At 40.1% G+C, this 25,920-nt stretch overlaps 2 protein-coding genes across 3 annotated transcripts in view; one reads left to right on the forward strand and one right to left on the reverse strand.

Annotated features, from left to right (window-relative positions):
- Positions 1-14,361, reverse strand: part of ASCC1 (activating signal cointegrator 1 complex subunit 1) — a 105,630-nt gene extending 91,269 nt beyond the window's left edge. Inside the window, exons 1-4 of the mRNA XM_053450068.1 lie at positions 14,255-14,361; positions 6,979-7,104; positions 1,184-1,283; positions 632-729 (exon numbers count right to left, since the gene is read on the reverse strand). Of these exons, the coding sequence (XP_053306043.1) occupies positions 632-729; positions 1,184-1,283; positions 6,979-7,093 (313 nt within the window). The 5' untranslated portion in view covers positions 7,094-7,104; positions 14,255-14,361. The remainder of the gene's footprint in view (positions 1-631; positions 730-1,183; positions 1,284-6,978; positions 7,105-14,254) is intronic.
- Positions 14,362-14,699: 338 nt separating this feature from the next.
- Positions 14,700-24,003, forward strand: ANAPC16 (anaphase promoting complex subunit 16). Of its 2 annotated transcripts, none has more exons than XM_053450072.1 (4): positions 14,700-14,799; positions 16,509-16,664; positions 21,984-22,058; positions 23,365-24,003. In XM_053450072.1, exons 2-4 carry the CDS (start codon positions 16,523-16,525, stop codon positions 23,499-23,501), a joined length of 354 nt encoding a protein of 117 aa, XP_053306047.1. In that variant the 5' UTR covers positions 14,700-14,799; positions 16,509-16,522; the 3' UTR covers positions 23,502-24,003. The 2 variants fall into 2 exon arrangements, with proteins under 2 accessions (XP_053306047.1, XP_053306048.1); XM_053450073.1 differs by having other exon boundaries at positions 23,380-24,003.
- Positions 24,004-25,920: the final 1,917 nt, after the last annotated feature.

Here is a 25,920-nt window from a genome sequence, read left to right on the forward strand (position 1 = left end):
AAAGATAATAGACATATGCACACAGAAAAAGCCACTATACAGCTGTTACAAACATTTTTTTGTTGTTTAATTGATGCTAGTATTAAAAAAGAAGAAGAATATTTGGAGATTTACCCTTTACTTATAGCCCATCATCAATGGCTAAACTCCATTATATATCATATAGTACAAAAGTAACTTGCAATATTGTGAGATAAATAACTTAAATTTTGATTGTATAAATCAAGGTCAATGTGTCCAGTAACACAAGAAACCAAGAGTAAAAATAATATGTATTTAGAAATGATATCCATCGGTCACCAATAATTCCATTGAAGCATTTAGTAGAGGGCGCCACCTTGTGCCAACAAAGAAAACCAGCTGGTTGCAGGAATGATGTTCACTAAGGAGTCTGTCTAATTTGTTTTGCAAAGAAAAAAGCCACAGGCTCACATTAAAATTATAAATTGAAGGTTATTATTAGTATTAAACCATACAAAAACATATAACTCTCATCCTGCCCCAAGGGCACCTAAGAACTGAAATGTAAGACAAATGTGTCCTGCACGAGGGAACCCCAGACATAATACACCAAGCAGTCTGATTCTGCACCAAGGGCAGTCCAGAACTTAAACATATTTGTGCTACTCACCAATTTCTCCTTCCATCCCAGGCCGAGGAATGCTGATAGCGGTACGTGTGTCTGATTCCAGGTTCCTTTTGGTCTCCCCTTTTTTCCCTATGATGTACCTAGAGAAGTATACACAAAAAGAGAGGTTGGAATGCAGCACTCAGCAGTGAAATGGTGCACGAGCCAGGGTACCACCAAGTCCCTCAATAAATCCAAAATAAAGAAGCAGAGGCTCAGCACTTCAAATGATAAGGTGAGTTTATTTCACACAGTACCTAGAGAAGTAGTCACAGGTGCTATTACTAAACCTTTAATCAAAAGAGGGGTATTTACTAAACCAGCTTTTAGCAAATCAGCATAGTAAACCATTTACTATACTAATGAATGAGTCAGCTTAGTGAGCCTCTCCTGCAAAATAAGGTGAGATGGTCCTGCCAATGCATAATACAGTAAAACATGTAGAAAATCAAAAACAAATCTGAGTTTACAATGCAAGCCTAAGAGGAAAGACATCTTTTTGCTCTGGTGCAATGAACCCCCAAGGCAGGAAAGAAAAACTAAAAAATTACTTACTTGAATAGTGGACTGGGAAGCTCTAATCTACACTGGAATCCTTTCTCGGTCTCTTCCACGGTGATGTCATCGCAAGGCTCATCTAAACACTGCATTGGCTCTGCAGAATAAAAAGTAATGAGGTCGACAGAAAAGTTGACATACAGTGGACATTATCTCAAACAAAAGTTAAATACAAGGTCTACATTGGAGAGCAACCATTATAATTGCATTTGTTACAGTTTCAAAATTCTTTGCATTATGTAATGTGTTTGACATCATACTAAAAACTTTTAAAAAAATGTACCGTGAAGGAAAATTTTTTTTAGCCCCCCTGGTGATTTTGTATGTTTGTCCACTGACAAAGGCATGATCAGTCTATAATTTTAATGGTAGGTTTATTTGAACACTGAGAGACAGAATAACAATAAAACAATCCAGAATAACTTTCAAATAAGTTATAAATTGATTTGCATTTTACTCAGTGAAATAAGTATTTGTGTCTTTTACACAGGCAACGAGCTGAAGTTAGGGACGCCCTCTTAAAGGGAGTGCTGCTAATCCCATCTTGTCACCTGTATAAAATACACCTGTCCACAGAAGCAATCAATCAATTCCAAACTCTCCATCATGGCCAAGACCAAAGAGTTGTCCAAAGATGTCAGGGGCAAGATTGTAGACCTACACAAGACTGGAATGGAACCCCCTCCTACACCATCCACCACCACTCTCTCCACTCATCCCAAACTAACTGCCTTTTCCCCTACAACTGAATGAGCTACTAGCCATCCCATCACACCTTACAAAATCTCTATGTCCATCCCTTGTTCCATCACTTACCCACCTATTTAACTTTTCTCTATCATCTGGAACTGTACCAACAGCATTCAAGTAGAGCTGCAACAACTAATCGATAAAATCGATAATAATCGATAATGAAATTCGTTGCCAACGAATTTCATTATCGATTAGTTGAATCGATTATTATCTATTATAAAATGAGGGTTTTTTCAGAGCAAACGCTCTGAAAATACCCCTCATTATCTAATCCGTTTGAGTGATTCACAGCAGCAGCTCCCACTTACCAGTCCCTCCCTGTAATCACTGTGACAACTGGCCCCGCCCCTTCCTTCTCCCAGAAGGCCAGAACCACATGGCTGTGACACTCATCTAACTGTAAGTATAAACTTAATATTTGGGCTACTGAAAGTTAGGGGAGGTGGGGGTTAATTCAGGGGCAGTTATGGTTAATGGGGTGTTTAGGGTTAATTTAGGGGCAGTTATGGTTAATGGGGTGTTTAGGGGCAGCTATGGTTAATGGGGTGTTTAGGGGCAGCTATGGTTACTAGGGTGTTTAGGGTTAATTTAGGGGCAGCTATGGTTAATTGGGTGTTTAGGGTTAATTTAGGAGCAGCTGTGGTTAATGGGGTGTTTGGGGTTAATTTGAGGCAGTTGTGGTTAATGGTGTGTTAAGGGTTAATTTAGGGGCTGTTGTGGTTGACAGGGTCTTTAGGGTTAATTTAGGGGATGCTGTGGTTAATGGGGTGTTTAGGGTTAATTTAGGGGCAGTTATTGTTAATGGGGTGTTTAGGGTTAATTTACGGTAGTTGTTTTGATGGGGTATTTAGAGTTAATTTAGGGGTAGTTATGGTTAATGGGGTGTTTAGGGTTAATTTAATGATGAGGACTGAGGGTTAATTTGATTAATTTAGTAAAGTTAACAAGGCGGCGCAGTAAGAGGTAAAGGGGGGGGCAGACTAAGGGGAATCTAAATCCTAGGGGCAGTGAAGATTAACCCAGTACTTATTTTAAGTATGGTGTCAGCGTGCTGTGAACGGGTCTGTGACTCTATGAGGGCACTATGAGATATCTGTTGGGGTATAAGGCATATCTGGGGAGGATGGAGTGACATATCTGGGGGTATAAGGCATATCCGGTATATAAGGCATATGTGGGGAGGGCAGCGTGGCATGTCTGGGAGGCAGTGTGGCATGTCTGGGGAGGATGGAGTGGTGTATCAGGGTGTATAAGGCATATCAGGCACAGTGGCATATGTGGGGGTAGAGTGGAGTGGCATATGTGGGAGGCAGCGTGGAGTGGTATATGTGGGGGTAGAGTGGAGTGGCATATGTGGGAGTCAGGGTGGAGTGGCATATGTGGGAGGCAGCGTGGAGTGGTATATGTGGGAGGCAGCGTGGAGTGGTATATGTGGGAGGCAGCGTGGAGTGGTATATGTGGGAGGCAGCGTGGAGTGGCATAAGTGGGAGGCAGCGTGGAACGGTATATGTGGGAGGCAGCGTGGAGTGGTATATGTGGGAGGCAGCATGGAGTGGTATATGTGGGAGGCAGCGTGGAGTGGTATATGTGGGAGGCAGCGTGGAGTGGTATATGTGGGAGGCAGCGTGGAGTGGTATATGTGGGAGGCAGCGTGGAGTGGTATATGTGGGAGGCAGCATGGCATATGTGGGAGGCAGCGTGGAGTGGCATATGTGGGAGGCAGTGTGGCAAGCCTGGGCTCAAATGTGCATAAATTGGGGGGCCTGGTTGGGAAATAAAGACAAGAAATGCATTTTATCAAAGTTTTTTTTATTCTGCTGTTTGTCTTTAACATCATTTGTTTATTAAATTATTTTAAATAAATGAAAAATTTACATTCATTTTTTTTATCCGATTAATCGATTAATCGACAAAATAATCGGCCAACTAATCGATTATGAAAATAATCGTTAGTTGCAGCCCAACATTCAAGCATGCGGTAATCACACCCATTCTAAAAAATCCTTCCTCAGATGCCATCTGTCTGACTAACAACTTAGTTGCTTGAACGGATTGTGTACAATCGCCTTACTAACTTCCTCTCCTCTAATTCCCTCCTTGACCCTCTACAGTCTGGTTTCAAACCCCTTCACTATACTGAAACAGCTCTAACAAAAGTCTCCAATGACTTGCTCTCTGCCAAAGCAAAAGTTCACTTCTCCATTCTAATACTATTGGATCTCTCTTTATACTTCATCTCTTGGCAAACTAATCAACTAATTCGGCCTCCAGTATCATCTATATGCAGATGATACCAAAACCTACCTGTCTTCTCCTGATCTTTCTCGAACTCTTATGTCCCGTATTACCAATTGCTTGTGTGCTATTTCTTCATAGATGTCACAACACTACCTGAAACTTAATCTTTCTAAAACTGAACTCATTATCTTTCCTCCTTCCATCTCCACTCGATCCTTACGCTCTTCCCATGGGCTAAGGCGAGGTCTCCTCTTCCTTTTCCCGTCTACAAGATTTTACTTGGGCTGCCCCATATTTCTGGCATCTACTTCCACCGAACCTTAAGCATTCACCCTCCCTCCCAACATTCAAGAAGCATCTCAAAACTGATTTCTTCAGAGAAGCATACGATCTTAGCTGTTAGAACTTTCTTGTCACTGATACAACCACCACACTACCTCTCACCCTTTCTCTGTGCCTTATGTATGTCACCCCATTCTCTCAAGCTGTAAGTTTGTGAGCAGGGCTCTCTCCACCTAATATATCGGTTTGTCTCAGTCAGTCAATTCTCGTCTTGTCATACCCCTTGAATATATGTATTGTATTAAGCGCTGCGTACATTTTTGGCACTATATAATTAAAAGATAATAATAATAATAATTGTACCGCCACTGGAGTCTGGAGCAGTGGAAATGTGTTTTCTGGAGTGATCAATCAGGCTTCACCATGTGAAAGTCTGATGGACGAATCTTGGTTTGGTGGATTCCAGGAAAATGCTATCTAATGGAATGTATGAATGTTCTCCTGTGCATAAAGCAAGGTCCATAAACATGTGGTGATGAATTTGGTGTGGAATAACTTAACTGGCCCACACAAAGTCCTGACCTAAACCTCATAGAACACCTTTGGGAACAGAGAATGCAAGCCAGGCCTTCTCGTTCAATATCACAAATGCTCTACTGGATGAATGAGGAAAAATCCCACAGAAACACTACAAAGTCGTGTCATAAGCCTTCCCAGTAGAGAGAAAGCTGTTATCGCTGCAAAGGGAGGACCAACTACATATTAACCTATATTTATGTATTTAGAATGCAACGTCATAAAAGTCCCTGTTTGTATAAAGTCACCAGAATCAGGAATCTGCACTCACTCCCCACAGGAACTCAGGTGCTTAGCTGTGCCGGGAAGGGCCAACTCCCCAGTAAATCAAAATAGAAAAAGGCTCCAGGCACTCAAGGGTTCCATCAGACAGATTTATTTGAAGGAAACGGACAACAACGTTTCGACCTCACAATGAGGTCTGTATCAACTTGATACAGACCTCATTGTGAGGTCGAAACGTTGTTGTCCGTTTCCTTCAAATAAATCTGTCTGATGGAACCCTTGAGTGCCTGGAGCCTTTTCCTGTTTGTATAAAGGCCAGGTGTCTCAAAACTTCTGTCCATATAGTGTATTATATTATTATAGTGTAATTATACATTTAGTCAGTGGTGGGATTCAATTTTTTTAGTAACCACTTCCGAGATTTCGTACTAAAAAATAAAAACCTCACACACACACTGACTCAGACAGTCTCTCTCACACACACACAGACTCAGGTAGTCTCTCTCTCACACACACACACACACACACACACACACACACAGACTCAGGCAGTCTCTCTCTCTCACAAACACACACACAGACTCAGGCAGTCTCTCTCACACACACACAGACTCAGGCAGTCTCACACACACTCAGGCAGTCTCTCACACATGCACACAGACTCAGGCATTCTCTCTCTCTCTCACACACACACAGACTCAGGCATTCTCTCTCACACACACAGACTCAGGCAGTCTCTCTCTCACTCACACACACACAGACTCAGGCAGTCTCTCTCACATGCACACAGACCCATTAATTAACTCTGTCCCCAGTTTCCCATAGGCGTCTTTGTCACTAAATAGCTTCCCATAGTCCCATGCTTAGTGACAAAGATGCCTATGGGAAACTGGGGACAGAGTTTGCCTTTGCCCCCAGTCTCCCATAGCCATCTTTGTCCCAGCCTCCCACTGCCAAGCATGCCCCCAGTTACTTCAACTTACCTGACCGTTGGATTCCCGTTGTCAAACATCTGTGCGATGCAGACAACCCCGCTGCTGCTGCCGGCGGCTCCGCCCACCCTCCTCACTGAACGGGGCTGGCACCGCCCACAAAGGTCATTGAGCAGCGCTGGTGCCGCCCACGAAAGTTATTGAGCGGCGCCGGCTGACTCACTTCTATTTCGAATCGACAGGGGTGGCATTTTAAGAAGCCGTCCCCGTTGATCCGAAATAGAATTGAGTCAGCCGGCCAGCGCGACTCAGTGACCTTCGTGGGTGGTGACAGCCCCATTCAGTGAGGAGAGTTGATGGAGCCGCCGGCAGCAGCGGGGTTATAGGCTGCACAACCACTTTAAGTGGGGGGAAAGTGCGGCCTATAATAGGGTAATTAAGAAACGGTTCGCGCAAACCGATGCGAACCGGCTGAATCCCACCACTGCATTTAGTGTACTAAACTGTAAAAGGAGATCTGACGTGACAGATCTCTTTTAGTGAGTAACAGTCCACAAGTCAAATATGTGTAATCTGCTGGTGAAATTACCTTCATATCAGAAATATCATTCTTTACAATGAAATCCTAGATCGAACTTCTTTTGTGATGATAGTGTGACCATTATAAAGACATTTAAGAAGGCACTATAAACGTGTCATCATTGAGTAAGGCACAAATAGTGTAATGTCAAAGTGGAGGTAGTTTGCCTCTATTATCCAGTGTCACCAATATACGATTGTTATTACCTCGATAGAAATCATCCTCCTCCTCCTCTTCATTTCGGTAATCGGTCTCACGGACCATGTTCTTCCTGTATATTCGTCCTCCGATGTTAATAAGAGTGGGGCGCAAAACGTCCATTTTTTAGAAGTCTGGAACACAAGATATATTATGTAACAAACATGTTTCCTACCACATTACAGCAGCTATGTGAAACTTATCCCTCTTTGGCTTCATGTTGAAAATAACAGTATTTCACTGCCTGTCATATGCAGTGTAAAATAGAGATTCACTTGAAGACTATATATATATATATATATATATATATATATATATATATATATATATATATATATATATATATATATATATATATATAACAAAAAAGAATTGTTTTCACTACACATAACCAAATGTTGCCATGTTTATATTTGAACTGTGGGATAGTCCTTGTCCTTTTCTCAAGTAATCATATTAAGAAAGAGTGTCATTGACATCATAATGAAATGAAAATAGGTTATGTGTTCAGCCCTTTAAGAAGTTGTAGTCAAGGCAGCCCTTGCGTACCAATAGCTTGTAGTGTATGAAATGTTTGCATTCCCAACATTCCTATTATTTCTATTAACAAATCAATTAAATTAGCGTGGTAGAGGCTATAGGTTATATTGACTGCATTACCTACAATAGCAGTGAATCTTATGAAAGTCCTAAAAGGGGACATCACCTACCCCACTAACAGGCTCCTATTGGGCTAATAGCTAGCATACCCCTGTACTTATTTATTCACATTATGTTTAACCTTCCAAATGGCCACAGACACACATGACAGGCTGAATCACTCTTTACACAGGGATATTATGAAAACAGGTACCATTGGACAACTGAGCAACCCAATTGTTCTTAAAAACACATATTAGCAAACCTTAAGACAATGTCAAATGAATTCACCAAAAAAAGTAGGTTTTTCCTTTCCGAGAAAGCCTTCTTGGAATTCCCATTCATGTATCCCAGTTTCCTTGTATACCCAGATGTGCACACAAGTAGTTTTGTATACTCAGCTGCAAGTGAAAGAACCCTAAGCAACTAGGAACCCTAAGCAACGATAATACTCAAGATCTGTTTGCAAGCTCCAGAATAGCACAATTAAAGGCTCAAGGTTGTGTGCTAAACATAAAAGGTTTATTTTGATGAATTCTGTTAAAATTCACTAATGACAGGAAGCCATTTGTACCCATCTATGTTGTTTAGTCATATCAGCCCAAGAGAAAATTGTCTTTAGTCAACTTTATTGATAACTTTTGCTGGACCCACATTAAAAAAAGATGTGAAGTCACATAAGCAGTCAAAAAACAAAAGTATCTTCTCCAGCTATTTCTTTATAATCTGTAACGGTGTTTCAGGATGATTATGATACAATGCTGGGTAGTTGATTGTTTTAACTTTGTTTTGTAAAGATCAATAACTATTAAAGGTGCTGTTCCACCCAAAGCATTGTTTAGTGTTTCTGATTTTCTGTATGATTATATATGTTTGGCACTAGAGGTTATCACATGAACCAAAACAAATTTAGTTATTAGATAAAAGGGAACCTAAGGTAAAAAAACAGCACATATATTGATACTTATTTGGAAACCAACTTTCCTGTGTGAAAACATAATTGTTCTCTTTGGCCAAATTTGGGGTACTTTGACGTAGTGATGGGCTAAACAATACATGGCCATATAATGTAACAAAAACACCAATTTTCTGCTTTAAAATACCGTATTTGCTCAAATATAAGACAAATGCGAGGTATTCTTATAATTCGACCTCAAATAGAGGTCTGACTATGAGACTAAGATCCAGATCCCAGCAGCGCTGCAGGGGACCTGGTTCTTCCTCTCAGGCAGCTGGTGGGCTTCTATTACCTTCCGGCGCTCTGTCACAGAAGCCCGGGCGGAGGGGCCAGGTAGCAGCAGAGGTTGTCTACGCACATAGAAACATAGAAAGTGATGGCAGATAAGAACCAGTAGGCCCATCCAATCTGCCCAACCTCTGAGTACTTTCCTTTAGTACCTGCCCTTATCCTATATCTGGCTTGGCCTTATGCCTACCCCATGCTTGCTTAAATGCCTTTACTGTATTAACATCTACCACTTCTGCTGGAAGGCTATTCCATACATCCACTACCCTTTCCGTAAAGTAATAAACTATCTTCCTTTACCTTGTTGATTCCTTTTAAGTATTTAAATGTTTCTATCATATCCCCACTGTCACGTCTTTCTTCCAGGCTATGTAGGTTAAGATCCTTTAACCTGTCCTGGTAAGGTTTATCTTGTAATCCGTAAACCCTTTTAGTAGCCCTTCTCTGAACTTTTTCCAACATATCTATGTCCTTCTGGAGATACGGTCTCCCATACTGTACACAATACTCCAAGTGAGGTGTCACCAGTGTACAATCTGTACAATGGCATGAGCACTTCCCTCTTTCTACCGCTAATACCTCTTGCTATACAGCCCAGCATTCTGCTCTCATTACCTGCTGTTCTACTGCATTCTCTGCCTACCTTTAAATCCTCAGAAATAATTACCCCTAAATCCCTTTCCTCACACGTTGAGGTTAGGACAAATATTCTATACTCTGCCCTTGGGTTTTCAGGCGAATATTGTCCGACCCTTATTTCTTTCTACCCTTTCATGTACCGTATTGGCTCGAATATAGGCCGCACTTTTTTCCCCCACTTTAAGTCTTTAAAGTGGGGGTGCGGCCTATATTCGGGGTCTAGCGCCCGACGCCTGGGACATGCAGTCCCGGGCGCCGGGCAGGCAGCGGGGTTAGGATACAGATCCCCCGCAGCGGTGCAGGGGACCTGCATCCTACTCCCCGATACGCTCAGACAGCCTCCCCTGCCAGCACTTCCCACGGGGGGGGGTGCCGGCACAGGAGGTTGTCTAAGCGCATCGTGCGGACCGTCCGCACGATGCGTTTTACCTCTGCCCACCCCCGACTTACCGGAGCAGACTCCCGGGTGTCTTGCGTATGCAACTTCCGGTACCGGCACCGGAAGTTGCATACGCGTATTGCGTAGATGTCCCCCGCCAGCCCCGCAAGACAACCGGGAGTCTGCTCCGGTAAGTCGAGGAGGGGGGGGCAGAGGAGGACAGTGGCAGCATATCTCGGGGGGGGGTTGGGGGGGCGGAGGACAGTGGTAACATATCGGGGGGGGAGGAGGAGGACAGTGGTAGCATATATCGGGGGGGGGAGGACAGTGGTAGCATATCGGGGGGGGAGGAGGAGGACAGTGGTAGAATATCTCGGGGAGGGAGGACAGTGGCAGCATATCTCGGGGGGGGCAGAGTGGCAGCATGTTTTTTTTGGTGCTTTTTTAAGGAAAAAAACTTTTTCTTTAAAAAAGCACCAAACTTTTAGGGTGCGGCCTATATACGGGGCGGCCTATATCCGAGCCAATACGGTATATTTCTTTTGAGTGTTTTGGTATTCCTGTTTCATTTTGCAGGCTAATTTTGGGTTGGTGCAATGTTTATGATTTACCATTTCAGTTATGATGTTTTTTTCTTAAGTTACTGGTCACTGTATTACCTTATTTCCCTTTATTTTCAGCTTGAACCCCTTTGGAGTTTTTTTTACGTCGAAGTTCGCCTGCTTCTACAGTTGTTTCGTCTTTGGAGAGTTCCATTTCATATGAATGCTGGAAATTTCAGTTCTAGCTCAGAGTTTGTCAACAAGTTTGTAATTACGTCAAAGACAGAGGATTTGTTTGTTTGGTTTTGGGCTTATATATGGTTTGGTGGGGGCGGCGTGTGGACAGTCTATGGGCATCCCTGACATGTTATATATATTTTCTCTATATTTTACTTTGGTGCCGTTTCAAGGAAAGAAACAGAAATGCAAAATATTTATTTAATAAAATCATGACTTTTCGACATGAAATAGTAAAATCATGCAATTTTGGAATGGGTCCGAGCCTCTTAAATCGGGTAGGGATAGTTTACTGCTGACCCCTAACTAAACCAGGATATACATTGCACTACAAAAGTTTGCGGTCACTTATAAATTTGTTTTGGAAAGAAATGCAAATTTTGTCCCTTAAAATAACATAAAATAGCTGAAAACAACTGATTTGTTATGGAATATCTTCATAGTCATACAAGAGGCCCTTTATCAGCAACCATCACTCCTGTGTTCCAATGGCACGTTGTGTTCACTAATCCAAGTTTATGTTTAACCCCTTACCGACAAACCCATACATGGCCGTGCAACGTGATAACGACAATGCCCGTACATGTAAGGGCTCCCGTTAAATAGCTGCATCACAGCGATTGCGGCATTTTCGCTGCGATTGGCGGCTTTGCAGCATCCACGGAAGCCTCAAAAGAAAAATGGCCACCGCCGCACCAATCATCAAAGAAGGCGCCCGGCTAAAACAGCTTAGGAAGAGATCGGAATCGCTTCCTAAGCATAAACTGTGTTGCTGACATGCCTCGATATCAAGGCATGTCGGTAACACTACCCCCCTACCCCGATAGTCTTGTGATTGCTCCGAAGAGCAACCACATGTGCCATCCTGTAAATGACGTTGCCGTCATTCACAGGATGGCATTAACAATAGAAAATGAGTTCACACAGGGTCTATCTTGAGAAGACCCTCTTGAGAACTATTGAGCTCCTCCTGCAGGTTGAATGCAGGTACTACATCCAACCATGCAAGGTCAATGGAGCCCAGCTCACTAATCAGTGATTAGTTAAAAAATTATTGTTCAAAAATGTTTAAAATTAAAAAAAATATGGTAACATGTAAAAATCCCCATTGTCACCAAAAAAAAAAAAGTTTTTAATAAGCAAATCCTACAATTCTTTATCTTCACAAAAATTCCAGCATGGAAAGAATTAAAATATTGGCATGATAAATGCCCATAGGGTGTCTAGTTGTATGAAATGTATGATTTGATGGGGTAAATTGAATTGGCTGGGTTCAAAGATGTCCCAAATATGGGACATGGGGGCAGTAGGATCAGATGTCTAAATGGCAAAACAATACACACCTCACAAAGGCGGCCTTTTACCTCCCAAATAACCCAACAAACCCATGCATGGGGGGTATCACTGCGCTCAGGAGATGCTATTGAACACAGATTGGGGTGTTGTTTGACACGGACATATACCAGGAGCAATAGATTTACACCTGAAGTACAACGTGTGTGAAAAAAATACAAATAAATGTACTACCATAAAGTTTCACAAAGGCTGGTGGTAAAATCAGTGCATGGAAAGGGTTAGAAATACCAGCATTTCGAATACCTTGGGGTGTCTAGTTTTTAAAAATATATGACTTGAGGGGGTAAACTGCATTGGCCAGCTTCAAAGATACCTGAAATGGCACATGGGGGAAGAATTACCAGATTTGGAAAAAAATGGTTTTGAAATAGCAAAACGCTACCTGTACTTATTTAACAAAAAATACCCATATTTTATAATTTTTTTATAGTACCGTATTTGCTCGATTATAAGACAACCCTGATTATAAGACGACCCCCCAAATCTGAATATTAATTTAGGAAAAAAAGAAAAAGCCTGAATATAAGACAACCCTATAGGAAAAAAGTTTTACCAGTAAATGTTAATTCATGTAAACAATTTTTTTTAATAAAAGCTATGATTGAGAAAAATATTTTGGTTTTATTTCCTTCTATTTTCCAACCTGCCCCCCCCAGTTATGCACATCTGTCCCAGAAATGCCTTATACCCCCTATATGCCACTGTGCCCCATGATATGCCCTTTAACCTTCTAAATGCCACTGTGCCCCATGATATGCCTTTTAACCCTATATGCCACTGTGCCCCATGATATGCCTTTTGACCCCCTATGTGCCATTCTGCCTCCAGAAATGCCTTATACCCCTATATGCCACTCTGGCATTAAGGGGATTAAAAGGCATATTATGGGGCAGAGTGGCATATAGGGAGGTTTAAGGCGTTTCAAGAGGCAGAGTGGCGTATACAGAGTTAAAAAGGCATTTTTGGAGGCAGAGTGGCATTAAGGGGGTTAAAAGGCATTTCATAGAACACCGGTGCGGGGAACTCTGATCTCTGACAGCCGGGGAAGGTCTGCGCGATGGACGCAGACAACCACACCTCCTTCCGGCTGCAGCGTAAGACATCTACACACCAGGGACTCAGAAGCACCGGTAAGTGGGGCGGGCGGGGTGACAGGAGGATCCAGGTCCCCTGCAGCTGTGGGGGATCTGGATCTTAGTCGTCTCATAGTCAGACCTATTTGAGGTCTGATTATAAGACGACCCCGATTATAAGACGAGGGGTATTTTTCAGAGCATTTGCTCTGAAAAAAACCTTGTCTTATAATCGAGCAAATACGGTAAATTAGATGATATGATAAAATTAATGGTATCTACAGAAAGCCCTGTTTGTCCTGAAAAAAACAATATATAATATGTGTGGGAGCATGAAACGAGAAAGAAGAAAATCACAGCTAAACAGCAACAGTGAAAAATGTTAAAAGAGCCATTGTCCCACAATATACTACGAGTAATAACCCATATTGTCCTTAAGGGGTTAAAAGACTAACTGATCATTAGAAACCCTTTTGCAAGCAGTGCTATGGAATATGATTACGCTATATAAAACAATAATAAAGTTAAACAGCATCAAAGTAGCATCAAACTTTTGCACTTCAATTGGAGTGCTTTCACGCCAATCAGTTACAGGAAAGCACTCCAACTGAAATAAGTTTGAGCTTTTTCCAAACACATGTGCACAGGGTTCTTAAGTTTCTCCCTGCCGCAGCGCTCACGCACATGCATGGATGGATGGAGATCTTCAGCCAAACACATCTCCGGCACATTAAATAGCTGGGGGTGGTAAAAGAGTGAAATGCATATGGGGGGGGATCTGCACAATCTGTACATTTGCAAGGGAGACACCTCAAACATTTAAAGTGCATAAGACATAAAGCATTAAATAAAACAACCATGCAGATGGAGTTTTTTTTTCTTCTGGTCATGATACTCACTAAATAAAATAAATAAATAAAAAGTATGGCAATTAAAAAAGGTAAAATGTTTCCATAAGAGGATATAGCCTTCTCATCTATCCTTTTGCCTCAATTTAAGTATGTCATATCCTGTTCAATATGTAACGCGCTTTGAAACCGATGCTACTTTATAGATAAATGACAATAACAAACACGGACGTGTCAAAAAAAACGACGTTATAGGCACAAACTATGGTGGTTTGCACGTCGCTTACTATACATTACTAAATACTCAAAAAAATCTCATTCTTACCAACTAGTCACACTGATATAACGTGACGTTCAAAACCCGGGTATATTCCTCTAGCGTTCAGAGCGAAAAACCGAACCCATAATCGGATGCTATGGCAGCCATCTTTGTTTCGGGCTGGCCAAACATTAACAGGCAGTGTTTGCAATTGTGGTTACAATACCCAGTATCCAGAAAAAAAATAACTTATTTTGCGTCAGATTTGGAAATGTAACATGTATTTGTCTACATAAAATAATGCTTTTATAATGTCTACCCAATTCAATTATGGGCAACGAGAGGCTGCATCTAATGATGTTCCACGCAAAAGAGGCACATATGCAAGCCTCATTTATATGTGTCAAGAACCATTTTAATTAATAGAATCGTATACATCTTTTAAAAAAACAACAGAATAAATATTAGCTGTCAGCGAGTAAAACGTGGACCACTGAAGAGGCAAGACAGTTACTGCTGTTGCTGTATCAACTCGAGTGTTTGTGACTCGCCTGTTGTCGCAGACTCAGTACCCGGAAGCTGTTGTAGGAGTCGAGCTGTAAGGATAAGAGGTGAGTAGATTGTAAAAGTAGGCCACGTGGGATGCAAATTAACCGTTTAATGTTTGTTACACTGACCAGTTCGCCTCCTATGCTGTGTTAGGGTAATAGGAAAGTATGTTATTCAGTGTGCCATGCGTTGTATATTCAAAGGTATTTTTATGATGTCATTCTAATGCCAAGGTAAACAGTCGTGTATAACGCTCAGTAAGGCCGGTCACTTTAACTCTATAACTGTCAGAGGCTACATAAGTAGTCGTACAAACACACATTGCATTTGTTATAAAACATTTTGACGCGTATCCTCTTGCGTGATGCACGCTTTTTTTTACAAAAATTTAAATTAATGAAACTGGATTGAGTGTGAAAGTGATCACAGCGGTTTCTATCCTTATTTTATGTGGAGGTGCAACCAAACATAAAGCTGGGTTGCAGATATATCATTGCTGCCCCTCCACATGGGTCCCAGATGAAAGACATCATCTGATCATCCTGTGTAAATATCATTCTTATTGCACTTGATATTAAGTATAACATAAATCAGCACACATGTCCATGTTTCTGTTTTATTTGTTTCTGTTTTCACCCCAGAAATGCCTTATACCCCCTATATGACACTCTACCTCCTTGATATTCCTTATACCCTCCTATATGCCACTGTGCCCCGTGCTATGTCTTTTAACCCCCTATATGCCACTCTGCCTCCAGAAATACCTTGTACCCCTATATGCTAGAGTGGCATATAGGGGTATAAGGTATTTCTGGAGGCAGAGTGGCATATAGGGGTTAAAAGGCATATCACAGGTGGGAGTGCTGGCAGCAGCGGAGGTTACCAGACAGAAGGATCCAGGTTCCCTGCAGAGCTGCGGGGGATCTGGATCTTAGTCTCATAGTCAGACCTCTATTTGAGCATTTGCTCTGAAAAAAACCTTGTCTTATAATCGAGCAAATACAGTAAATCTCCACAACTAAATTCACCGGCTTTCCCTATAGATAGTGGCTAAAGCTCAATTGTTTCACATTTATGGGTGTAGATGACATCAAAGGGTTTTAGGAATGCTTTGGCAGCGGTATTAAGAAGTAAAAGCCTGTCATTTATTGTTTTCCTTATAGCCAGACAGACTCCTCCGCAGATAAGCATAAATCCAGTCGCTATCGCATTATACTGATATCTTGTTGTAAGGTTTGTCATTTTTTTTAAAACACAATCAGTTGCAAATCTTTATATTATGTGTTAATAAAGTCAGTTTTGGGAAGGTAGCTGTAGACATGATGCGTTAATACAGGAAATGTAACTCGGCTAACACACCAGTTCTAGCCTGCATTGTCCGCTTACTCTTTGTTATTGTGGCCCTTTATAATGCTTAATGAAGTTGTTGTGTCAAAATGGTGACTCCCCTGCAGCAACCTCTCAATAGTCATTAAACCCCTGCGAATGAAGAAATTGGGATTTTTGTTGTTGTTGTAGTAACACTAGTAAATTGGGTGGGTTTGGTTGAGCTAGAAAGGCTGATCTGATGCAGACATATGGGAAGATTCCTTGAGTTTCATCCCTTTAACTAAGCGTTATGTATGGTACGTTCACTGGTGTTAGACTGTCATAATATATAGTTATTTCATGGATTTGAAATATGCAATTCTGCATATTTAGTGAAACAAATATGTTGCCATAATTACTCATTATGTTGGGTGTATTTGCATAATCATTTTTTGTCTCTAAGGTTGCTGTTCTGCAATGGCGGCCTCATCATCTTCCTCTTCAGCTGGCGGAGTGAGTGGAAGCTCTGTCACTGGATCTGGCTTCAGTGTTTCTGATCTGGCTCCTCCACGGAAAGCTCTTTTCACTTGTCCCAAGGCAGCTGGGGAGATGCTGGAGGGTAAGGACTGCTGGTAGTTAAAGAAAAAAAACACAACTTATGGAAACAGAAACATATTATAACATATTCTAATATGTTTTGTTATGTAATTATGGGGCTACACTCACTGGCCACTTTATTAGGTACACATTGCTAGTACCAGGTTGGACCCCCTTTTGCCTTCAGAACTGCCTTCATTCTTCATGGCATACTTTCTACAAGGTGCTGGAAACATTCCCCAGAGATTTTGGTCCATATGGACATGATGGCATCACGCAGTTGCTGCAGATTTGTCGGCTGCACATCAATGATGCAAATCTCCCATTTCACCACATCCCAAAGGTGTTCTGTATGATTGAGATCTGGTGACTGGATTACAGTGAACTCATGATCATGTTCAGGAAACCAGTTTGAGATTATTTGAGCTTTGTAACATGGTGCATTATTCTGCTGAAAGTAGCCATCAGAAGACACTGATCATAAAGGGATGGACATGGTCTGAAACAATACTTAGGTGGGCTGTCGCCTTTAAATGATGCTCAATTGGTACTAAGGGGCTCGATTGGTAGTAAGGGGCCCAAAGTGTGCCAGGAAAATGTCCCCCACACCATTACACCACCACCAGCCTGAACTGTTGATACAAGGCAGGATAGATCCATGCTTTCATGTTGTTTATGCCAAAAGTCTGACCCTGCCACCTGAATGTTGCAGCTGGAATCGAGACTCATCAGACCAGGCAACGTTCTTCCATTGTCCAATTTTGGTGAGCCAGTGCAAATTGTAGCCTCAGTTTCCTGTCTTAGCTGACAGGAGTGGCAACTGGTGTGGTTTTCTGCTTCAAGGTTCTACGTGTTGTGCGTTCAGAGATGGTATTCTGCATACTGTTGCCTTTCTGTCATCAAACCAGTTTGCCCGTTCTCCTCTGACATCAACAAGGCATTTTCATCCACACAACTGCCGTTCACTGGATGTTTTATCTTTTTGCGCTGTTCTCTGTAAACCCTAGCGATGGTTGTGCGTAAAAATCCCAGTAGATCAGCAGTTTCTGAAATACTCAGACCAGCCTGTCTGGCACCAACAACCATGCAACGTGCGACGTCACTTAAATCCCCTTTCTTAGCCATTCTGATGTTTGGTTTGAACTTCAGCAAGTTGTCTTGACCACGTCTACATCCCTAAATCCATTGAGTTGCTGCCAAGTGATTGGCTGATTAGCTATTTGTATTAGCAAGCAATTGAATATATATCTCAATACACCCTATATCTCAATACACCCTATATCTCAATACACCCTATATCTCAATACACCCTATGAATTAGAAATGGTATAAGAAAGCCCCTACAAAACATGCTTCTACAACTCTTCCTGTATGAAAGGTGGTTCCATTTTTCTCAGTATCTGTGGTTTTAGGGTTTTAGTATTTGAGAAACTGCTGGATTTATAAATGAATCTTATGTAATACATAACAAACAGGAGTTACTTTAGATAATAATTTTAAACAGTAGGTCTACTTCTGTACAACTAGAGGGCAGTAATAACATTGCCCCATCTATGTCAGCTCTTCGTTACCAGGTATAGTGCGATACATTTTTTTTTCTTTGTTGGTCTTCGGGAATCAGCATCTAAATCATGTCCCCCATTAATTTTGCTTACTCCTGTAGGGTTTTAACATTTTTGTATCACTAAATTAACAAAAAGAGAAATTCCACCAGCCCCTACCAACCTAAAACAGTGGAAGCACAATTTCATTTTATTAGTTACAAGTTAAATTAAAGAGAGATTGTGGTTAAAACTATTTATTTTTCGAGGATCAGGGTACTAATAAAGAAGGAGTTGCCAGCTAGATTTCTGAAATGAATATCATCAATATCTAAGCCTAGCTAGGTCCTTCGATTGCTGGTTCCACGTTGATTCATCTCCTATAGTCTCCCCATTTATAGTAGAATCACAGTTGCACCAACTACATACTACAGGCTTTTTTACATACTTCAAGTCCAGAATGAAAAACTGCCCCATTCATAATCCTAAAAGGGAAGCCCCATAGGAAAACGAATATTTTTCTTTGAGTGAATAATATTGTGTTTTTTTCGTATAGTTCCAACATCTGTTGATATGCGATATTTGGGGCAGTACCCTATGTGAGGTGATTGCTTTATGGTATTATTCTCCAAAGACCCTTTAATCAGATGGCCCTTCTTAGTGATTACAACATTCCTGTGTAACTCGCCTAATTTTTTTTCTTTAAAGGAGGCCTTCCACCTATTGATCTCCGTAGTATTGGGCTGGGTAGGTTTTTTTATTTAAAGATGAAGAGCAGGAAAACCTACATGATGATTTGCATATGCATGCCTTAATTCCTGTTTCCTGGTGTGATTTACGGGTAGTACATTCAGTATTTGCTACAGAGCCCCAGAAGCATTTTACCAGTTTTGTGACAATACATAGATAACATGTGTTGCATTTGTGAATATTTATGGAACTGTTTTGTGACAAATATTTCACACTTATTCCTTACAGCTATAGGACAAAAACAAAATGATGTTTTTTGATCCATTTAAACACTTTAGAAAGACCTATTTTGTTTAATCCACTCTGTTCCTTATAGTTATTTGGTCATTAATGTGACGTGGCTTTAATCTAATTCCCCCTCATACCATCTCTTCTACATGGAATGAAGTTATTTGGCCAGAAATATGCAGATGCTCCTCAAACATTTTGGGAATTCAGACCATTGTGTCATTTCCAGCAAGGATATGGCAAATGTTAGTTATAGTATTTCTGAAAACATCATTATATAGAACTTTGGCAATGACCAAAATTAAAGTATTAACGTTATTTTTTGTAAGGGAAAGAATTGCATTATTTTAAATGATCTTGTTTGAATTGAAGCCTATGAATATCCTGTTGGCGCCCCCCCCCCCGTCTGTCTCCTATCTGTCTGGTCCCCTGTTCCATTACAATAGAACAATCACAAGCCAGCTTATTTGATTTCACACTTTGCTTCTTGAAAGGGAAAACTTAGTTATATAACACGTTCGAGTAATTAGCATTTACATTGTACGTACAAAGCTGTGAGAGGAATCTCCCAGGTTTGCGATAAGCAACTTCCCTTGGTTTTTATTTTAAAGTCTGTCTCCTATATTCTTAAAACACTACAACAACCCCTCTATTCAAGTAAAGGAAATTACCTTTGGCTTTTCCCTTCCTTTTTGATTTCTTTCATTTACTGAGAATCCTGTACTTAATCATCTCATTTAGGTAGTGTCTGGCTTGTGTGCTACAGGCTTGGGAAGCTATAGCTGACCATTTATTTGGGGTTTTTTCTCTCATTCTAGTTGTTTCCATCTCCCTTGAATTTGTCTGACTGAACAGTGTATTTCTGACTTTAACCTCAGTTGGATTATAGGCTGATAAACTCAGAGGCAGAGACTTCACCCAAGCCCCAAACTACCATTATCGATGAGCTACAGCCATATCCACAGGCGTTCTGCTGCTACATTTTAAGTGGAACCTAGTGCACTTATTATATTGGAGCACCTTTCATCACTTAATTGATGCCATCTTAGTATTTGTACCCTGTTTGTCTTTTTAGTTAATTTTGATAATATTAGCTCACCCCTTTCCATCTAGTTGTCTTTTTCTTGTATAAGAATTCCAAATTTTAAATACCTGTCTGGGAAATGAGGAAGTAAGAGTGTGCTCAGACACATGCTGTCTGCTATTGTATTCTGTATACTTAACCTGCCACATTATTATTATTATTATTATTATCTATGCAGTTTACGCAGCGCTTCTTACGTATGTTCAAGGGGTATGACGAGTAGAATTGAAAGACTAAGACAAGCCGATACATTGGGTGGAGGGATCCCTGCTTACAATCTTGAGGGAATGGGGTGAGGACAAACATAAGGAACAGAGAAAGGATGAGAGGTAGTGTGGTGATTGTATCAGTGACAAGGAAGTTCTAGCAGCTAGGATGGTATGCTTCTCTGAAGGAGTATTTTTTTGAATGTTGCTGAAGGTTCGGTAGAAGTAGGTTCCAGAGATATGGGGCACCACGAGTGAAATCTTGTAGATGGGGGAAAAAGAAGAGGTGACAAATGAGGAGGAGAGCCTTAGCCCATGGGAAGAACTTTAAGAAATGTATGGAGAGCAGTGTTATGGAGGGCCTTAGATGTTAGTACAAGGATTTTAAATTTGATTCTAAAGATAATGGGGAGCCAGTGGAGGATTTCACAGAGTGGGGAAGATAAGCAGCATTTAGGACATACTGCAGGAGAGAGTGGGAGAGTCAAATGCCAACCAAAAGAGTGTTGCTGTAGTCAAGACGGGAAATAAGTGAATGAACCGGAGTAACTGGGAATAATCCACAGTAATGAATTAGTAAATCCAATGTGTTCTAGCAGATAAAGGATGAGGGAACAGTAAATATTGGTGAACCCTATCCACCTATCACTAAATACACTATCGAGTGATAGTAAAGCAAACTTTGCACACTGGATAATCTTTTAAAGTGAATAAGCACACGGATAATGAGCAAAGAATGGTTGTAATATTTATTGCCCAACCCCTTGGAATATGCAGAAATCCTAAAAGAAAAGTTAGATTTCTAAAACATCTAACAATTGCAGTGTAACCGTGTGAATACCAATGTACTAGCAAGATCCAGACGGTAAAAGTTTACATGTCCTTTAGTTAGCCAATAAAGGAAGTGTGTTTACCAACCTTTTTTCTTTCTTTCTAAAACTAACATGGTGCAACTTTCTATACTTTATCTAAAAAAATACCTTATTTGCTCCATTATAAGACAACCCTGATTATAAGATGACCCCTCCAAAAAATGTGAATATTAATTTAGAAAAAAAAAGGCCTGACTACCCTAGTTTTATTAGTAAATATTCACATGTAAACTATTTTTCATGTTTAATAAAAACTATGCTTGAGAAAAATGCATTTTTTGTTTTTATTTGCCAACCTGACCCCCAGTTATGCACATCTACTCTGCCCTGCAGGGGCTCTGGATCTTAGTCTTATAGTCAGACCTCCTATTTGAGAGATTATAAAATGACCTTGAATATAAGACATGGGGTATTTTTCAGAGCATTTGCTCTGGGGGAAAAAACCTTGTCTTATAATCGAGCAAATACGGTACATTCAGCAGTGCTTCTTTTTGTGTTTTTCTATTTTAGATTATCTGTTATAAATTTTTAGTCTATACTTAGAAATTGTCTGGTTAAAGAAAGTTGTAACTAATGTCCTTACACCTCCCCACACACACTAGTCACAGAATAGTTGAATATTGTTATTTTCTCCCCCTAACTAGTCTCCTCTGTTTACAGATGGTTCAGAGAGATTCCTATGTGAGTCTGTGTTCAGCTATCAAGTTGCATCCACTCTGAAGCAGGTTAAGCATGGTAAGAAGATTATAGGCTACTATAGTTCCATTTTTTTGTGTTCTCAGCCCTGATATCGTAGCCCAATCTATAATCTTACTACCTTCTGGTAAGTAATGGAATGGCTTAGTTTCAGTCACTGAGACCTAGACAGTCTGACTAATTTCCGTGGAGGAAACTGTTTTATTACAGAAGTAGGACTTCTTGACAGCCATCTCAGTATAGAAATTAATAATTTTAATAATGTATAAAAAATAACACAACAGCTTCCAAAAACTAGTTGGTATTGACAGTTGGAGGAATTTTATCACTAGTTTTCATCCATTAGGCGCTTTTGGTCCAGGGTTCATCTTGTTTTCTCAGCGGCGTTAAGCAGACTTTGACTTAACTACAAAGCCACTGGATTTTATTTATAACTTTTGATTGCACATGCCATTAACTTTTATTTAAAACAGAGTAGCCCCCGATATTGAAATTTTTTTACAGAAGTAAATATGAATTTCCACAATCTTCTTTATCTATGAAGAGTGCACTATTAAATGGTGTCACTTAGAAATTCAACTCACGTTTACCATCCATGACTAATACACTTTTCTTAAAAAGCTGATTTCTAGTGTCCATAAATATGTTTCTCGACATATAGTCATCAAGAACCCCCAGCGGTAACACTCAGACATTAAACATAAGCATGCTCACCTGAGGAAGCCATACACAATAAACATGCGTGTTTGGGGGTTATTTGAGCTCCGGTATTGAGAATCTCAGATATCTGTTGTAAGGTCTAAAAAAGTGAGTTGCTTTAGAGTACATACAGAGCCACCAGCCTCTACCATAATGTAGATATTAAAGTATACTTTATTTTGCTCTGTGACACAAATACTTGGCCTATAATAATGAGGGATTTATGCACATATTTGTTGAGGCCCAAAAAACATATTTAACTTTACTGTTCTGTAGGTACTTTTTCTATTCTTATTCTTTTATGTAGTTCTTATTCTTTTTGCCCCAGATGTCCAATTGCTTTGAAATGCAATGCAAAAGTGCTGTTTTTAGAATATATTACCTATTAAATAATAGGCTATTTGTTTATACCAAAGGATATCACTAAAGGTCCTAAAAACCATTAAGTGAAAAAGGGAAACCATTGTTGTGTTGTATGCAGATTTGTAGCTGATGTTTGGAATGTTTTCATAGTTAAGATGTATTTATGAACAGATGTCTTGTATACAAGGATCTAGTTTGTTCTTTGGTATGGTAAACTAAACCATTGGAGGGACCTTAGGATTCTGGGATGGAACATGCTATAATTACAGTAACATTTTTGTAGGTTTAATCTTTTCAGATCAACAAGTGACTCGAATGGAAAAGTTGGCTGGTTTAGTAGAGGAACTGGAAGCAGACGAATGGAGATACACACCTATTGAACAGCTTCTTGGCTTCACCCCTTCTTCGGGAGGAAAGTGACTATCCATATGCAATGCCTACTGGATCTAGGGGAACATCTGTGTGAGATTGGCACAACACAGGAACCTTACAGGGCTTGTCAATACAAAGTGGCTTGTTCTTAGAAGATGTCATTGAGCGAACCTTCTAAACAGACATGGCAGAGATGGAATATAGAAAAGGTTCCAAGGAATTCAAATGAAAACTACACTTTACATTTGCAGCTATGTTACTCTTCATCCATCCCTGTAATCCCTGATGTGTATTCTTACACCCATAGCCTCAACGCGCACAATTCATGGATTTACCTAAATGGCCAATGTTTACAGCCTCATCCAGTTGTCCAGAATTCTCTACAGTGGTTGAAAGAAGGTGCATCTTTGTAAGCTGTTGTGCAAGATTTGAACTGCATTAAAATACACTGTATTGTTACATTTTGCACACTGTAGATTGTTGGATGTCTGTGTAATGCTTGTTTTTTGTTTTAGTGCAATAAAGATATGTCATCTGATAAACATCAAAACCTTTATTTGATATGAACTGTAGTTCCTATAAAATAATAGTGCATATTTTTAAAGGCAGCCGTTTACCGTAGTTAATCCAGTTTTTTCAGGATTGTCCAATTTTAACAGGAATTATTAAAGCCGATATGTTACTGCTAAAAAATAAAAAGCCAAAAGTGCCATATGGAGCAGCAATTCCAAACAATGATTTATTTTTTGTTTATGACCTGGTTTGTACAATACAAAGTTCAAGGCTTAGGGCATGTCTTTCAAATTAAAAAAAAATCCACATATGGCAATGCAAATACATCAACCTCTCTAAGTATAAGCTCAATAAATCCTGCCATATTTTTGTTTCGATAATGGTTTTGTTTTTTAATTGCAAACATCCTGCCTTGTACAGTACAAAACATGAGTTATGTGTCTATAGTAGGACAGGGTAAACTAATATGATGCGTCTTACGCATTATTATAGAATACCAATGCTAAACACTAGCTTTCTAGTTCTGTAAATGAAGCAGTTTAATGAAGGTGACTGGGAAATGTATACCGCTTCTACCTTACACGTTTTCCCTTTCTGTATTCTTTTAGTGGGAGGCCATTTGCAAAGAACATTTGATTTTTGGGCCTAGAGATTCATTTTTGAAACGGTGCCTAATTTTGGCACTGAATGTGTTGCCTATGGCTGTTTTTAATGGTTCAAGGACCAAGGTTAAAACAATATAACACTTCTATTTTGGCCACAAACACTTTGGCTATTTTTAGCTGTTTTAAGGAACTCTCATACTCCGAAATAGATCTTCTCTCCACGCGGTTGGTTATTTTAGAAAATAATCTGGCAGCAGAAGGACTGATGCAAAAGGTTACGGAGACATCTGTTTGTAGGAGGCGATTGTGGCATTGGTTCAGTACTTGTGTAGAATGTGTGGTTGGTATGCGAACATACTGCCTGTTCGCTCATTACTTCTATAGCCCCACCAGACACTGTTTATCACTGAGCCTTAATGAAGATGATGAATCAAGCAAGGTCTTTGTCATGAAGTTCCAGTGCCGCTAAATAACAAAATGTATACATGCCTCCCCGTGCTACATCCAAAGATATGCATAACATGGCAAGCATGCGCAATCAAGGGAGCTTATCATTAGTTTTAAACTTGCCCATCAGCGTATGCATACTCTACACAGAATATCCATGTCTTATGTTCCTAAAAGCTTTATGTTTATCCTATACATGTTTAAATATAACTTATGTGCTTTCATAATGATCAGCATGTTAAGAATGTCATGATTTTGTATCATGCCATACAGTTTTCCCCCTAATATACAGACAAATGGACCAGTTGGGTTGCATATGCCTTAATAAAACTGTGTTTATTAAGTATTTTGTTCCCAGTGTTTCCTGGGTCTACATATATACAGTATGTTGTATATGCACAGCTGTGATTTTTTTTCTTACTTTGTGTGACTAAATACCAAGATCTCAGACATGTTATTCTGAACAGCTCGCTTGAGCAGGGCCCTCCTCACCTGTTGTCTCTGTAAGTCAATATGTTATGTTACATACTACTTATGTCCTGTCTACCCATTGTACAGCACTACGGAATTTGATGGCGCTATATAAAACCCCAAGTTTAGTGAGTACTATCTAATTTTGTATGTGCTATATTGCTTACCAAGTAGCTGAATCAATAGGGCTGCACTGATTTTTAACCCAAATGAGACGCTCAGGCAATTTAAAGCCTTTTCTAGACACCATTAATGAGGCACCCATGTGCTGTGCTTATTTGTATCTTCCAACAAGACAGGTATGGAAAGTAGGGATAAGGATGCAAAAAAAAGTTTGTCTCCTTTTGTCCATTCTTATTTTATAACAATGTTTTGATTTTATTATAGTTATCTGCTACAGATCATATCTTTCTTATTTTTTTGCTTTGTAT

The sequence above is a fragment of the Spea bombifrons genome, chromosome 11, assembly GCF_027358695.1.
Source record: "Spea bombifrons isolate aSpeBom1 chromosome 11, aSpeBom1.2.pri, whole genome shotgun sequence".
Lineage (NCBI taxonomy): Eukaryota > Metazoa > Chordata > Amphibia > Anura > Pelobatidae > Spea > Spea bombifrons.

Bases quoted from the DNA above. Each gene is read 5' to 3' on its own strand.
- ANAPC16 (XM_053450072.1), top strand. From the start codon at position 16,523: ATGGCGGCCTCATCATCTTCCTCTTCAGCTGGCGGAGTGAGTGGAAGC. The intron at 16,665-21,983 runs GTAAGGACTGCT...CTCTGTTTACAG, and splicing joins AGCTGGGGAGATGCTGGAGG to ATGGTTCAGAGAGATTCCTA. The intron at 22,059-23,364 runs GTAAGAAGATTA...ACATTTTTGTAG, and splicing joins TCTGAAGCAGGTTAAGCATG to GTTTAATCTTTTCAGATCAA.